At 38.5% G+C, this 16,319-nt stretch overlaps 1 protein-coding gene and 1 pseudogene across 7 annotated transcripts in view; both read left to right on the top strand.

Annotated features, from left to right (window-relative positions):
- The window catches only part of RPRD2 (regulation of nuclear pre-mRNA domain containing 2), a 68,068-nt gene that overhangs the window by 36,798 nt on the left and 14,951 nt on the right, over nucleotides 1-16,319 (top strand). For all 7 annotated transcript variants that reach the window (XM_070397184.1, XM_070397185.1, XM_070397183.1 and 4 more), the window contains 3 exons: nucleotides 923-1,049; nucleotides 4,014-4,189; nucleotides 14,991-15,273. In XM_070397184.1, coding sequence (XP_070253285.1) covers nucleotides 923-1,049; nucleotides 4,014-4,189; nucleotides 14,991-15,273 — 586 coding nt within the window. The remainder of the gene's footprint in view (nucleotides 1-922; nucleotides 1,050-4,013; nucleotides 4,190-14,990; nucleotides 15,274-16,319) is intronic.
- LOC138996528 (U4 spliceosomal RNA) lies at nucleotides 2,222-2,341 on the top strand (annotated as a pseudogene).

Raw genomic sequence — 16,319 nt, 5'->3', positions numbered from 1 at the left:
TCTATCCCTCTCCCTTTCTCTCTGTAAAAAATCAATAAAATATATTTAAAAAACAAACAAACAAAAAACAACAACACATATATAATTACATAATTGTTTTTGTGATTAATCACTATGCTTTAATTATGTTCAATTTGTAACAATGAAAATACATCCTGCATATCAGATATTTACATTATGATTCATAACAGTAGCAAAATGACAGTTATGAAGTAGTAACGAAAATAATTTTATGGTTGGTGGTCACCACAACATGAGGAACTGTATTAAAGGGTCGCGGCATTAGGAAGGTTGAGAACCACTGCCCTAATGGAAAAAACAACTTTACAGAAAATCTGTTACAGGTTTAGTTCTATACTGAATCCCCCAACAAGGGGTTCACCTTTCTTTGAAGCTCTACTAAATTAGAATTTGTGTACAGTTAGACTAATAAGGCTATGTTTATCTAATTAAAATTTAAAGATTTAAAGTGGACCTTTGTTTCATTCTTAACCTTATATCTATAAATTAGCTTTGAATAACTAAGGAAAATGGCCTCTTTTTTTTTTAATCCTTACCTAAGGATATGTTTTGATTGATTTTAGAGAGAGAAGAAGGGAAAAAGAGAGAGAAACATCGATCGGTTGCTTCCCGTACATGTCCTGGCCCAGGATCGAACCTGCAACTTATGTATGTACCCTGACTGGGAATCAAACCCACAAACCTTTTGGTGTATGGGACAAGGCTCCAACCAACTCACCCACCCAGCCAGGGCAGGAAAAGGATCTTTTAAAGTATAAGACTAAAATAATATTTTGACATGAGAATTGATATTGATATCCCTGATTATGAGGAAATGTGAAGGGTTTTATTAGGTTTTAATGGGGAAAGATAAATAAATCAGTGATCTTGTGAATGAAATTTGACTCTGCTCTGTGTTCAGTCTCAGGCCCTCATTGAAGAGCTGTTGCTATACAAGCGCTCAGAAGATCAGATAGAATTGAAGGAAAAACAGCTGTCAACTATGCGGGTGGATGTGTGTAGCACAGAAACTCTCAAATGCTTAAAAGGTAATACTTACATCCTTTTAATAAGAACAACTCAGATTTTCTTCCCACATCTGTCATTTTCAAGTGGTAAGACTGGCTTCTTCCATAAAGAGAACCCTCGGTTGTAGAGAGCAGTTGTGCCAACTCTGGTTTCCCAGGTACTGATTATATGCGTATACCTTTCGTAAGTAAATTTCTGTCCTTCACCTGTGCACATTAAACTCACACAATTTTATATGTCAATTATATCTCAAGAAAGCTGGAAAAAAATAAGTTTAAAAACCCAAAGAAATAAATTCTGTCATTTTCTTCATTTCTAGTGCTTTCTTGATATATTAGGTTATATATAGGCAGGTGTATTTCAAATGTGTGATTAACTGGTTTGGGTATGCTCTTTAATACGGTCACTGTAATGCCTCATAAAATCTAGTTAGTTGCTCTCTTGTCCTTACATTGTGAATTATAAACAATAGTTTTTGTTTTGTTTTTGTGTGTTAATCCTCACCTGAGGATATTTTTTTTCATTGCTTTTCAGAGAGTGGAAAGGATGGGGAGAGAGAGAGAGAGAAACATTGATGTGAGAGAGAGACACATAGACTGGTTGCCTCCCACATGGGCCCTATAGGGGGTGGGGAGCAAACCCCCATCCCAGGTATATGCCCTTGACTGGGAATCGAATCCGTGACCCTTAGGTGCTCGGGTTGACGCTCTAACCACTGAGAAACCAGCCAGGGCATAAATAATATTAATAGTTTATCATAGTATAAATCTCATGATGATAGAAACTATCCTTTGTGCTTTAAATATATATATTTTGTTGTTGTTGTTGTTGACTTCAGAGAGAGGAAGGGAGAGGGAGAGAGAAAGATAGAAACATCAGTGATGAGAGAGAATAATCTATGGGCTGCCTTCTGCATGCCCCCTACTGGGGATGGAGCCTGCAGCCCGGGCATGTGCTCTGACCAGGAATCAAACCGTGACCTCCTGGTTCATAGGTCAACATTCAACCACTGAATCACACTGACTGGTAAAATTATCCTTATTTGTTCACTGCTGTATCCAGCCTAGACCAATGCTTGCTTGGTACATAATAGGCATTTAATAAATATTTTTGAAGTAATGAGTAAATGGCTACTAGATATTCATTTTGGCCTTTATTTTGTTATTGTAACATGCTTTAAATTTAACATGTTAGCTTTGCACAGTGGCAGTATCATAGTCAATGAGGTTTATCTGAGGCACGATTATTGCTAATTGAATAAATAAATAAATAAATTTAACATGTTATTGAATTTAATTCTCACAACCCAGAAGTATATTAAAAATTTCCATTTTATATACGAGAAATTCAAGACTTCATAAGGAGATGAATAGCTTGCCTAAGTTACACAGCTGATGAGAGACAAAGCCAAAATTTGTGCCCTTTTCTAAAGCCGTATTCCTACAGTCATGGGGAAAGAAGTATACTTAGAAGTGTAAGTAACAGTTGGTAATGTCACTAGTGGGTTTTTTTGTGTGTTTTTTTTAATCCTCACCTGAGAATATTTTTTCCATTGATTGTTTTTTTTTTTTTTTTTTTTTTTTTTTAAATATATTTTATTGATTTTTTACAGAGAGGAAGGGAGAGAGATAGAGAGTCAGAAACATCGATGAGAGAGAAACATCAATCAGCTGCCTCCTGCACATCTCCGACTGGAGATGTGCCCGCAACCCAGGTACATGCCCTTGACCGGAATCGAACCTGGGACCTTTCAGTCCGCAGGCCGACGCTCTATCCACTGAGCCAAACCGGTCTCGGCTCCATTGATTGTTTTTTTAGAGAGAATGAAAGGGAGGGAAGGAGGGAGGAAGGGAGGGAGGGAGGCAGAGAGAGAGAAAGAAACATCGGTGTGAGTGAGACACATCGGTTGGTTGCCTCCTGCACATACTCCAGCCAGACCAGGGATCTTCTACAACCCAGTTACGTGTCCAAGACTGGGAATCAAACCCGAGACTCTCTGGTGCTCAAGTCAGTGCTCTAACCATTGGGCACAACAGCCAGGGCCATAATATCATTATTGATGCAAAAATAATTGAGAGTTTGTACTCTTCATATATGAAATTATTAGACATCTTCAGATAGGAAAGAAGAATTTTTAGTGTGATTCACAGAGCGGTCACTTTATCTTTACTTTTCTGAACCTTAGTTTTTTTTATGTACCTTATACATTCTGGTGCAGCGGTTCTCAACCTGTGGGTCGTGAACAATGAAAATACATCCTGCATATCAGATATTTACATTACGATTCATCACAGTAGCAAAATTACAGTTAAGAAGTAGCAACGAAAATAATTTTATGGTTGGGGGTCATCACAACATGAGGAACTGTATTAAAGGGTCGCGGCATTAGGAAGGTTGAGAACCACTGTTCTAGAGGATTAAAAGTTAATGGTCTAAGTCAGGGGTGAGGAACATCCAGCCCAAGAAATCATTTGGTCTGGCCCTGCCAAGGCATTAGTGGTGAGTTCATTAAATGTTTGACCAAATAGAGCAAGTTAATTTTTTAGTTGGTAATTGTGTATGGCCCATGAATGATATATAAATATCCACATGGCCCTTGGCAGAAAAAAGGTTCTCCACCCCTGGTCTAAGTGAACAGAATCAAGCCACATTCCATTATTCCAAAGTAGTAGAATGGCATCAAATTTGTAAAGAAAATCAATGAACTTTCTTTTAGTTGGACTTTCTTTTGTTTACTGTGATTATTGGTACTTTCATGATGCACTATTGCTTTTAACTCTAGCAGATTCACATGAGTCATTTTAATAATCTGTTTTGTGATTTGGAGAAGCTTTTTAAAGTTGAAACTATGAGACTAAGAATATTACATATTAAGGCAGTAAGAACAGGTTCACTGATAATCTGGAGGGAGGTTTTCTTCAGAAAATTAAATTATTTACTTTTTCTTTTTTATCCTGAAATGAATACTTCCTCTGTTATTTTAGATAAGACCGGTGGGAAGAAGTTCTCCAAAGAATTTGAGGAGGCAAGCGCCAAGCTGGAGGAATTTGTGAATGGATTAGATAAGCAGGTGAAAAATGGGCCCTCACTAACAGAAGCACTGGAAAATGCTGGAATTTTCTATGAAGCACAATACAAAGAAGTAAAAGTGGTGGCCAATGTAAGTAGTAATTAGAGCTATCATATTGATTGGTTACTATATGTCAGTGACTGTTTCATGTGTTACGTAATTCAATGTGGATAAACATTATCTCCAGTTCACAGATGAAGAAGTTACTTTTGAAGAGGTTTAGAACCTTGGATAGGTAATACTAATATAGCTAGCAAGTGATGAAGTCTAAATTAGACCTGGGTCTTTTTGATGCTAAAGCTCATACATACCCTGGTTATTATGCCTTATGTCTTAGAATTTCAAAGGGAGTATGTCAAGTTACTGTTACAGTATATAAAATTAGGCTGGAATATATGTAGAAAACTAGATGGAAACATTCTGTTACTAAATTTTATGTAATTGACTGTGTTAAGAATCCACTGAAAGGGAGTTGATAATGTCCATTTTGTACTTAATTTTTTTAAAGTTTTAATCACCATATGTAAAAGCATATAGTATTATAGAACCCACCAGTCCCACTTCCTAAAAGCTATTCCTTTTACCTCATTTAACTATTTTTCTGGCATTTGCCTCCATATTTCTAAATTATATATCCATATGGTTCTTTCTTGGTTTATCCTATTTAAGAAAGATCTTTTAACTACTTGATGTGACAAATGAGGATTTAGCTTATATTTACCAGCCTTCCGCTTTCTCCCAGTATTATTATACAACTGTTTTAAATCTTTGTATTACCTTTGTAAAGGAAAGTACAGTTGACTCTTGAATACACGAGGTTTAGGGGTGTTGACCCTCATTCCCTGTGCGGATGAAAAACTGCATGTAACATTTGACTCCCCCAAAACTTACTACTATGCAGTCATTTCTCAGTATCCACTGGGGATAGTTCCCTGACCCGCTGCGGGTACCAAAATCTGCAGATGCTCGAGTACCTTATATAAAATGACATAGAACAACAGATTGAAAATTCTGTTTTCGATCCATGGGTGGTTGAATTTGTGGATGGGAACCCTGGGGGATACAGAGGGCCAATGGACTCTTATAAATGGATCTGTGCAGTTCAAACCTCTGTTGTTCAAGGGTCAGCTATACTATACTATTTTTTGACCACTAACTCTAGACTCCCAGCTTTTTAAAATGAGGATATTAACATCTTATCCTTTCCCATTAGTTTTCATCTATCTCTTCAGTTTCCCAGCTTCAGTGAACTATACTTTACTTACATACTGTTGTAAGGTAGATAATATTTACATTCCGTTCTGTAATCATAATTGTCTTCCTTGTTTTAAAGGATGGAAATTAATAAATAAAGCTTACATTATATCTATGTAAACATTTGTTCACTGCAAGGTCTATGTTAACTATGGATATATTAGAAATATTTGGCTTTCTTATAGAATTTCTTTTTTACCTGCATTGTTTGCCTTTTCATATTTCCCTCCCCACCGCCCCTCCCTTTTCTCTGTCACTTCAGATATTCTGAATCTACATTTTCCCCAGAGGCCTTTCTGCCTGAACTTCCATTCTCCTGATCCAGTTTTAAGTCTCTAGATCTCATCCTAGGATTAGTATTTACTGTTTTTCTTAGATAAGCCCTCTATTTTGAAGATTTGTGTCTTCTTTTCTTGGTATTTTCTCATCTTGCTGGAGCACATCTTCAATAAATTTTTATTTTATTTTATTTTTAAAAAATTATTTTATTTATTTAAATATATTTTATTGATTTTACAGAGAGGAAGGGAGAGGGATAGAGAGTTTGAAACATAGATGAGAGAGAAACATCAATCAGCTGCCTCTTGCACGCCCCCTACTGGGGATGTCTCCGCAACCAAGGTACATGCTCTTGACCAGAATCAAACCTGGAACCCTCCAGTCTGCAGGCCAATGCTCTACCCACTGGGCCAAACTGGTTAGGGCTCAATAAATTTTTTTTTAAAGGGGGTATTGCAAGAAAGAAATTTCCGAATCTTTATATCTAAAAATGTCTTTATTCTGTTTTCACATATGCTTTGATAGTTTGACTGGTTGAAGAGCATTTTCCCTCATAGTTTAGAAGACATGTCTCCATTGTCTTTAGTGTTGTTGATATGAAGTCTTTGCAAGATCCTTTGGGGATGACTCTTGTTTCTCGGTAAGCTTTTAGGGACATTATCCATGGTGTTCTGAAATTTTTACAATGATGTATCTACATGGTTTTCATTCTTTATGGGTTACTTGGTGTGCTCTTTCAGTCTAAAGATTGGTATTCTTCAACTCCAGGACAATTTCTCTCTTTCCTTTTCCTTTATTTTCTCTTTCTGGAACATTGATTAATCACATGTTGGATCTCCTAGGTTGATATTTAATGTGTCCTATGTTTTCTCAACCTTGATCTTTTTGTTTTGCTTTCTGGAAGATTTCAACTTTATCTTCCAGCTTCATCTCTTCGTATTTTTATGTTTGATAGTCATATTTTAAATTTCTAAGAATTCTTTTTTGTTCTGTGTTCCCTTTTTTATGGCAATCCTTTCTGATTTTATGGATACAGTATCTAGTGTCCATGAAGATATTAAAACTTTTTTCTCTTCCCTTAATTGTCTTGTTTCCTGGTAGAGCCTTTTATTTTATTTTTTCCCTCCTAGTTGTCTTAGTCTTTCTCTTTTATGATTTTGGCTTTCCTCGAAATTCATATATCTCATTGTCCATTCCTAGTTAAGAATGAGTTATGAAAAAATTGATTGAGGGATTTTCTATCCATAGGTAGGGATTCTCTACTTCTTGGGTTTAACCATTAAAGTCTGTGTAGGTGAGGAGCTGGCTGTTAGTCTGGGCAGGAGGAGCTCTAAATGTGAAAAGGCTGGAGTCTTTTTGCCAGGATATTTTAACTCTATAGAGAAGAACTCACATTTTTTTGCCTGAGACATAGTGCCTTGGCTACCAAGTGTGAAGGCTGCAGAGGAGATGGTATGAGTGTTTGGCATTCACACTTTCAATGAATTGTCCTATTTTCAACCCCACTACTTAACTCCGCCATGCTTTTATACTCATCATTTTCTGGAGCAAAGTTTCTCAGGGATTCTGCAAGACAGATTTGCTCCTTTCCTAGGTAGAGCTCCCTTTCTGTATACTCCTAAACTCATTTTTCTCCACCCTGCCTCATCACTTCTCACTCTTCCATTCACATTCTGTCGTCTGAAAATCTGTAGAAATCTTTTTCTCAGGTATATTTCTTGTTGTTGCTTTATACCTTTGTATTCCTGTACTTTTTGTTTTATAGAAGTCTCAGGAGGGAGAAACCATGAATGGGAATGGTCAGTTCATCATTTTGACCCAAAAATACTTTATAATTTTTGAATAGTGACCTATATCCCTAGCCCTTTATTTATAGAATCATATAAAATCATTTAGTCTGCTTTGGAGGCTATTCAAAAAATGGCTTGGTGAGGTCTATTAAGCAAGCATTTGTTGAGCACTTACTCTGTGCCACGTATTGTGTAATACAGAGAAAAGAGACATTGTTCTCACAGAATTCTTTTGCTCTGATGGAGAAAATACAATAAAACACATCATTGCAATTTTGTGTGATAAAAGTTACAGTAGGAGGGTACTGTGAGAATAGATTGAATTGGTACTTTCATCTAAGTTGGGACTGGAGGTAGACGATATGGAGAAAATTTTTTCCAAAGGAGCTGAACTCTGAAATTGCAGTCATTAGATAAATGAAAGCTCATAATCTCTGATGAGCATTTTCAAAAGCATGGGAACATAACACAGCATGGCAAAACTGGTAGACCTGAGAGCAGTTTCTGATAGCTGGGTTTGTATGAGGAAGTGATAAGTAAAACTGGAGAGGTAGTTAGGAACAGAGTTCTGAAAGCAGTAGGAGGCAGTTGTGAGATTTAATTTTTTTTTTTCTGTTTTTATTTATTTTAGAGAGGCAGGGAGAGGGAGAGATAGAAACATCAATGATGAGAGAGAATCATTAATCGACTGCAGCCTGAGCATGTGCCCTAACCAGGAATTGAACCAGGGACCTCTTGGTTCATGGGTCAGTGCTCAACCACTGAGCCACACTGGGTGGAGATTTTACCTTTTTTAAGTTTATAATATCCTATATAATAAAAGCCCAGCGACAGAATGGCAGAACAACCAGAGCAACCTGTCAACCAGTTGCTATGATGCACACTGACCACCAGGGGCAGACGCTCAACACAGGAGCTGCCCCCTGGTGGTCAGTACGCTCCCACTGCGAACCCTGGGCCAACAGGCAGGAACCCGGGCAGCGAATGTTGCCTCCTCGCCCCAGGCTCCTCCTCACTCCCTGCTGCCTCCTCCAGATGCCTGCAGACCGCACAGCGCCTGCTGCTGGGCTCACAGAGCTGACCCCGAAGGCTAGGAGGCAGGTTTGTGGCCGCTATGGGACTGAGGCCCACTCTGCCACCTCTCAGTGCTATTGTCCCCCAACCGGGTCCCCTGGAGAGGCAAGTGCTCTGGCTCCACGGAAGGTGCCGGACCAGGGAGCAGCCACTCAGAGGGCAAGTCCATAGCCACTTGGCAGACCGGGATGAGCGGTGCTCCCACAGCGGGCCAATCCCCATAGGCCATGCCCCCCACCAGTGCATGAATCCTGAGCACCGGGCCTCTAGTATTTTAATGATAGGGTTAATTTTATGGTGAAACACTGATGTAAAGAGCAGAGTATGAAATAAGTCAAATTCACGATATAAAGAAAAAGCACATGACTTTTATAAAATTTCTATAACTTTAAAAGAAGATCTAAAGTAAATATTAGAAAATACTAACTTTTCAAAACATTTTGGGTAGTAAGTATATTAATTTTTTTATTTCACTATATTGTAGTTTATCAGAACTTTTTTTAAAGGAGGAAAAGATCATGGGAAATAGATTGTAATAAAATTTTACCAAACCTATCACTTCTGGGAACTCATAAAATGGGTCTTCTCGCCCCCCCCCCCACCCCCCACACACTATTTTATACTTTTTATCAGTGTTCAATATTTCCTATAGGGAAAAAAATTCCCTCCCAAATGAACAAAAATCACCCCACCAGGCTTTAGACATAAGAACTTTTCAAAAAACTCTAACATCAACTAATTATTAGTTAACTGAAATTTAACCTCCCTGTCAATTTCCTCATTCATAAAATAAATGGGTTAACATTTCTGTTTCCCAGAATTTACTATGAGAATCATGTAATAAAATATTCTACAGCAACCCATCTCCATAAGGAGTATATTTTTTTAATGACTATCTTGGGCAGGGAGCTGACTTGGGAAGTAGATTGATTTGGTTTGTGGCTGAGAGGCTCAGTATTTGTTCTTGCAGTTATCACTAGAGTTAAACTACTTCATCTAAAGCTCTTTTTAATGGGAAGTGTTGTTCATTCCTTTTGGAAGATGGGGTATTACAATGCCAATGCCATTCTGTGACTTTGGCAACATTAAAGAGAACAATAGAGACAGAGGCAGAAATTTTGTTAAAAGCCCTGATTTATTAGTTAAGGCAGTAAAAAGTTAAGTACCAAAAAGGACTTTAATTTGCTATTAATGTGGTCACGTTTGCATTTCAGAATCAATATTTCAGAATCAATATAGCAGAATGGAGAATAAAAGAATGTTAGAGGGAGAGAGATATTTTCTCTGTCTCTGCTTTTTAGTAGTTCTATAATGTTGTGTCTAGGTATGATAGATGTGGTCTTCATGTTTGTATGGCTTTGGGTTTGCAGAACTATTTAAATCGATGGTATATTAGTTTATTAGGACTGCTATAACAAAGTACTTCAGACGGGGTGGCTTACCCAATAGCTTATTGCCCCATACTTCTGGACACTAGAAATCTAAAATCAAGGTGTCAGCAGGGTTGATTCTGGGGCTGTAAGGGAAGGTTCTGTTCCTGGCTTCTCTTTGCCTTGCAGATGGCTATTTTCTCCCTGTATTTCTTCGCGTTGTCTTTCCTCTATGTCTCTAGGTCCAAATTTTCCCTTTGTGTAAGGATATCAGTCACTGGATTAGGGCCCATCTTAATGACTGCATTTCAACTTGATTGCCTCTGTAAAAACTTTGTTCTCCAAATAAGGCCACATTCTGAGGTACAGAGTTAGGACTTTAACATATAAGATTTTGGGGGAACACAATTCAACCCTTAACAAATGGCTTAATGATTTTCATAAATTTTAGGAAATTCTTGGCTGTTACCTCTTCATGAATTGTTTCTCATTTCATTTTTCTTTCCTCCTGGAACTCTATGAATATATATTAGATCTCATTGCTGTGTTCCAGATTTCTTTGTTTCCTTTCTGTATTTTCTATTCTTTTTTTTTTTATCTCAGTGCTTCCTTCTGGATATTTTCTATGAACTGGTCTTCTAATTCATTAATTATCTCTTCTGCTAACTCTTATCTATTGTTACGCCTATCTATTAATTTTGGTTGGTTTAGTTTTCAGTTCAAGAATTGCCATTTGGTTCCTTTTTAGAAAGAATTCAATTTTCTGGTAAAATTTTGTTTATATATTTTCATTTTTGCTGTTCATATTTTTGGTCTTACTTTTTTTGGGAAACAATCTCAAACTTAAATACCTTAAATACATGAAGACTTTGTTTTCCTGAATCATCTTCTATAGCAGCGGTTCTCAACCTGTGGGTCACAACCCCTTTGGCGGTTGAACGACCCTTTCACAGGGGTCGCCTAAGACCATCCTGCATATCAGATATTTACATTACAATTCATAACAGTAGCAACATTACAGTTATGAAGTAGCAATGAAAATAATTTTATGGTTGGGTCACAACATGAGGAACTGTATTTAAAGGGCCAGAAGGTTGAGAACCACTGTTCTATAGTAATAAAAGCATAATATGCTAATTAGACATGATGTCCTTCTGGACATCCATCCTTCCAGACAAAGCTGCAGCAGGTGGGGCTGGGGCTAAGGCCCTTGCATGAATTTTGTGCATCAGGCCTCTCTCTCTCTCTCTCTCTCTCTCTCTCTCTCTCTCTCTCTCTATATATATATATATATATATATATATATATATATTTCAAAGCCTAAGCAACCATTATGACTGGTCAGACAGTCACTATGACATGCACTGACCATCAGGGGACGTTCAACGCAGGAGCTGCCGCTCTGGTGGTCAGTGCGCTCCCACAGCCAACCTCTCACGGCTGGCCAACCTCCTGCGGCCCCGCCCCCTGGCCAGCCCCAATCAGGATTGGGCGAGACGGCCCCAATAGCCAGCCAGGCCGAGGGACCCCACCCATGCACAAATTCATGCACCAGGCCTCTAATTTGAAAATAAGTTGCTAATACCCCATCCCTCACATACAGGGTGCCCCCCAAAATGTATACACACTTTTAACAGCTGATAGCTGTTAAATGAAAACAAAATGTATTTTAATAAAAAAGTGTGTGTATACATTTTGGGGGGATACCCCATATTTTCATGTGTATTTCCTCCCAGTTATATTCTTTTTCATAAGCATAACATATAGCTATTTAATCAGGAAATTAATTGATACATTGACACTATTATTATGTAATCCTCAAGGCCCTATACAAATTTACCAGTTTTTAAAGCAAATGATCCTGTCTAGAATCACAATTTGCATTTATTGCATTTCTCTTTATTTTCCTTTGATCTGGAATGGTTCCCCAGTCTTTTCCTCTACTTTCATGATCTAAATATGTTTGAAGATTATAAGTCAAATATTTTGCACAATGTCCCAATTTGGATTTATGTGATGTTTCTTTGTGATCAGATTGAGATTATGCATCTTTAGAAGCAATATCACAGAAATGATTTGTTTGCTTCTCTTTTTATTATTTCAAATAGCACACAAGTTTGATTTTACTACCTATAATATTCCACTTGATATCTTTTATTAATGTGACATCTTCTAGGCTTGTCCATTGAAAAGTTCTACCTTGCTAGTTGCTATGGGTTGAATTGTACCCCAAAAAGATATGTTGACGCCCTAACCCCTAGTACATGTGAATGCGACCTTACATGGAAATAGGGTCTTTGCAGATGTAATCAAGTTGAGATGAGGTAATTAGGGTGGGCCTTATTCCAGTATAACTGGCGTTCTAATAAAAAGAGGGAAATTTGGATACCGACACATAGGGAGAACATCATGTGACAACTGAAGCAGATATTGTAGTGATGCAGCTGCAAGCAAAGGAATGCCAAGGGTTAATGGCCACCACCAGAAGCTAGGAAAAGATAAGGAAGCCCCTAGCTGGTTTTGCTGAGTGGATAGAACAGAGATGGCGAACCTTTTGAGCTCAGCATGTCAGCATTTTGAAAAACCCTAACTTAACTCTGGTGCCGTGTCACACATAGAAATTTTTTGATATTTGCAACCATAGGAAAACAAAGATTTATATTTTTGATATTTATTTTATATATTTAAATGCCATTTAACAGAAAAATCAACCAAAAAAAATGAGTTCGTGTGTCATAGGTTCACCATCACTGGGATAGAGTCAGCAGACTAGAGGGTCCAGGTTCGATTCCTGTCAAGGGCACATGCCCTGGTTGCGGGCTTGATTCCCAGTGGGGGGGCATGCAGGAGGCAGCCAGTGAATGATTCTGTCTCATCACTAATGTTTCTATTTCTCTCTACCTCTCCCTTCCTCTCTGGGAGCCCTCAGGGGATGTCCGACTGATGGCTTAGGCCAGCCGTGGGCAAACTACGGCCCGTGGGCAAACTACGGCCCGCGGGCTGGATCTGGCCCGTTTGAAATGAATAAAACTAAAAAAAAAAAAAAAGACCGTACCCTTTTATGTAATGATGTTTACTTTGAATTTATATTAGTTCACACAAACACTCCATCCATGCTTTTGTTCCGGCCCTCCGGTCCAGTTTAAGAACCCATTGTGGCCCTCGAGTCAGAAAGTTTGCCCACCCCTGGCTTAGGCAGTCGGACATCCTTAGCACTGCCACAGAGGCGGGAGAGGCTCCCACCACCGCTGCTGCGCTTGCCAGCTGTGAGCCCGGCTTCTGGCTGAGCAGTGCTCCCCTTGTGGGAGCACACTGACCACCAGGGGACAGCTCCTATGTCGTGCGTCTGCCCCCTGGTGGTCAGTGTGCATCATAGCGACCAGTCATTCCTCCATTCGGTCGATTTGCATATTAGCCTTTTATTATATAGGATTTGTCTATATGTATTGAAAACCATGAGTTGTCTAATCCCAATCCAACATGCAAGGTTTGTTCTAGTTTTCTTCCTTTCCACATTTGTATTGCTTTTTTTAACAGTGTAAAGCCTTGCTCCCTTTATCTTCTATATAATCACTTATTTGAGCAATCCCCTTGTGTGTAACCAGTCTTCCAACATGTCTGTCTCTTTCCTAATCTCCTGTCTGGGCTTTCTCTTTTTCTTGCTTAGGCTTCAAACATCCCGTGCAATGCCTTTCTCCCATGAAGACATTTTTCTCACCCCATTTTGGCTGCACTTTCTTACACTTATTACATCAAGCTCCAGCTAATGGGTTTTGGGCTGAATTGTTCAAAAAGGGAAAGGGGGGATTTTTCTCTATTTTCTTGAACATATTAAACAGTAGCTGTTGGTTTTGTCGGATAATTAAGTATTGGCTTTAACTGTTGTGATTTTGTCTCTAGTGACTGTTTTTCTTTTAGGTCATTTAGTCCTCTCTCTTGGCATGCCTGCTGATTTTTTATTGAATGCTGGACATTGTATGTGAACGTGTTTTTAGTCTCTAGATGATTTTTCTTCCTCTAGGGAGGATTCACCCTTTCCTTTGCTAGGAAGATATTGTGAGAGCTGATCAAATTAATCAAATCTGAAAGTAAACTGATTTAAGGCTGAATTGCAGTTTGGGCAAGGCTTTGTCTTTCTCTGGTGGTTCATTCCAGCTTGTAGGATATCGGTTTTTCCCACTGAGAGCCTGGGATGGTCACTGAATTCTAAACCTTGTCGCCTCGCCACCAATAAACTACATTAAACTCCACTTTGCTTCTCAGAGGTTTTCTTCTTGGCTTCTTAATTGTCTCTTAAGCAGCTTCAGAATTTAGCAAATATCTTGAAGGAAAAAACAATAGCATATTGTTGAGCCGGTTCTTTCCTTCCTCTTTCATCGAATATTGGCTTTTCAAGTCTGCAGTATTTTTCTATACAGACCATTTATGTTTAATAGTGGCCCTCTGCCTTGTCCTTTTGCCTTGCATTTTTAAATTCTTGCCTCCTTCCCTAATATCAGAACCCTGAGAGAGAAGGTAACTGCAGAATGTCACCTTAGCTCTCCTCATGGTTTCCCCCTGATACATAGGGTTTGTCACTTAGGTTTTGGTTGTCTCAGCACTCTTCAATACATTTAAATATATGTGCACACATGTGCATGCATATAAAAAATGCATGTGTATATGTCTGGCTCTTCTAGTTGTTACTGGTGGAAGAATTGCTCTACAAAAGCTACTCAGTTATATCCAGAAGCAGAAGCTATTATAATCTTTTCTATTCCGTTTCATTTTTAAAATAATGTTTTTTGAATGAGCAACCAAAATGATTTTTCAGTGAATGGTCCAAGACTGAAAAAAAAACAGGAAAAAGACACACAGCTTTAAAGCATTGGAAATCAAGATAATCAGATCAATAAGATTTAAGCCACGTGATCAAGGTTAACATCAATAGTGGTACATCAGACAACAGTAATATGGTAGTTACTATAGGGAAAGGGAAGTGGGGGAGAGGAGGGTTGAAGAAGGACAAAGGGGGTCAAATATGGTGGCTGAAGGAGACTGGACTTTGTGTGGTAGGCACACAATGCAATACAAAGATGATGTATTATGGAATTGTACACTTGAAACTTACTCTTTCTCTTTTAGGCATACAAAACCTTTGCTAATCGAGTGAACAATTTAAAGAAAAAGCTGGATCAATTGAAATCAACCCTTCCTGATCCAGAAGAATCACCAGTTCCTTCCCCAAGTATGGATGCCCCCTCCCCGACTGGTTCTGAGTCTCCTTTTCAAGGAATGGGAGGTGAGGAATCCCAGTCACCAACTGTGGAGAGTGAGAAATCTGCCACACCTGAGCCTGCAACAGATAATCGTGATGTGGAAGACATGGAACTCTCAGATGTAGAAGATGATGGGTCAAAAATTATTGGTATGTCCTTATGTGATTAGTAGACAACTTGTTCTTTATCTGTTTTATTTTCCCACCAATAAATCTATCATAGGCAGATGTTAAAAGATAGTTTACCTCTGGCTCGGAAGCTCAGTTGGTTAGAGCATTGTCCCAGTACACCAAGGTTGCAGGTTTTATCCCCAGTTAAGGCACATACAAGAATCAATCAATGAATGCATACATAAGTGGAACAACAAATTGGTCTCTCTCTCTCTCTTCCTCTCGCTCTAAAAATCAATAAATTGTTTTATTAAAGATAGTTCAATCCTTATAAGGTAGAATACCAAGGTAGCAAGCATTATTGTCTCCAGAGCAATAGTTCAGGATTTGGTAAGCCACTTGGGTGAAGAATCATTGCTCAGGATCTATGTTGTTCAATATGGTAGCCACTAGCTACATGTGACTGTTGAGCATTTGAAATGTGGCTTATCAAGCTTGAGATGTGCTCTAAGTATAAAAGGTACACATTAATATATTGAAATAAATAAGACATTAAAATTAATTTTACCTTATTGTGGCTACTAGAAAATTTAAACTTATATATGTAGCTTGAATTACATTTTTATTGAACAGTACTGCTCTAGAGGGAGGAGCACTTATACTGAAATTCTCTCTTCTCTGTCACTCTTAACCTTCAAGATTCCAAAGCAGCAGTTTGTTTACCACACTTTCAAAATTAATCCGGATCGCTCTGGCCGGTGTGGCTCAGTTGGTTGAGCGTCATTCCATGTACCAGAGGTTGCCAGTTTGATTCCCCGTCAGGGCACATGCCAGGGATGCAGGCTCAATCCCCAGGAGGATGTTCACAGTGACATTTCTCTCCTTCTTTCCTTCTCTCCCTCTCTTCCTTTTCCCCTCTCTCCGTCTCTCCCTCCCCCCTTCCTTCCTGTCTCTTTAAAATCAATACAAAAAATACTTTTTAAAAAAAGCTAGCCTGCATTGGTGAATTGTTTCTCTGACATCCTCAGCTTTTATAATAATTGGAGAGTTTTTGATTTGTGTTGAATTTAATGTGCTATCCATAC

Source organism: Myotis yumanensis, unplaced genomic scaffold, assembly GCF_028538775.1.
Source record: "Myotis yumanensis isolate MYYU_CA2020_CCGP unplaced genomic scaffold, mMyoYum1.0.hap1 SCAF_17, whole genome shotgun sequence".
NCBI lineage: Eukaryota > Metazoa > Chordata > Mammalia > Chiroptera > Vespertilionidae > Myotis > Myotis yumanensis.
Note: the sequence above shows the minus strand (reverse complement) of the source record. Positions and strands in the feature narration are given on the sequence as shown.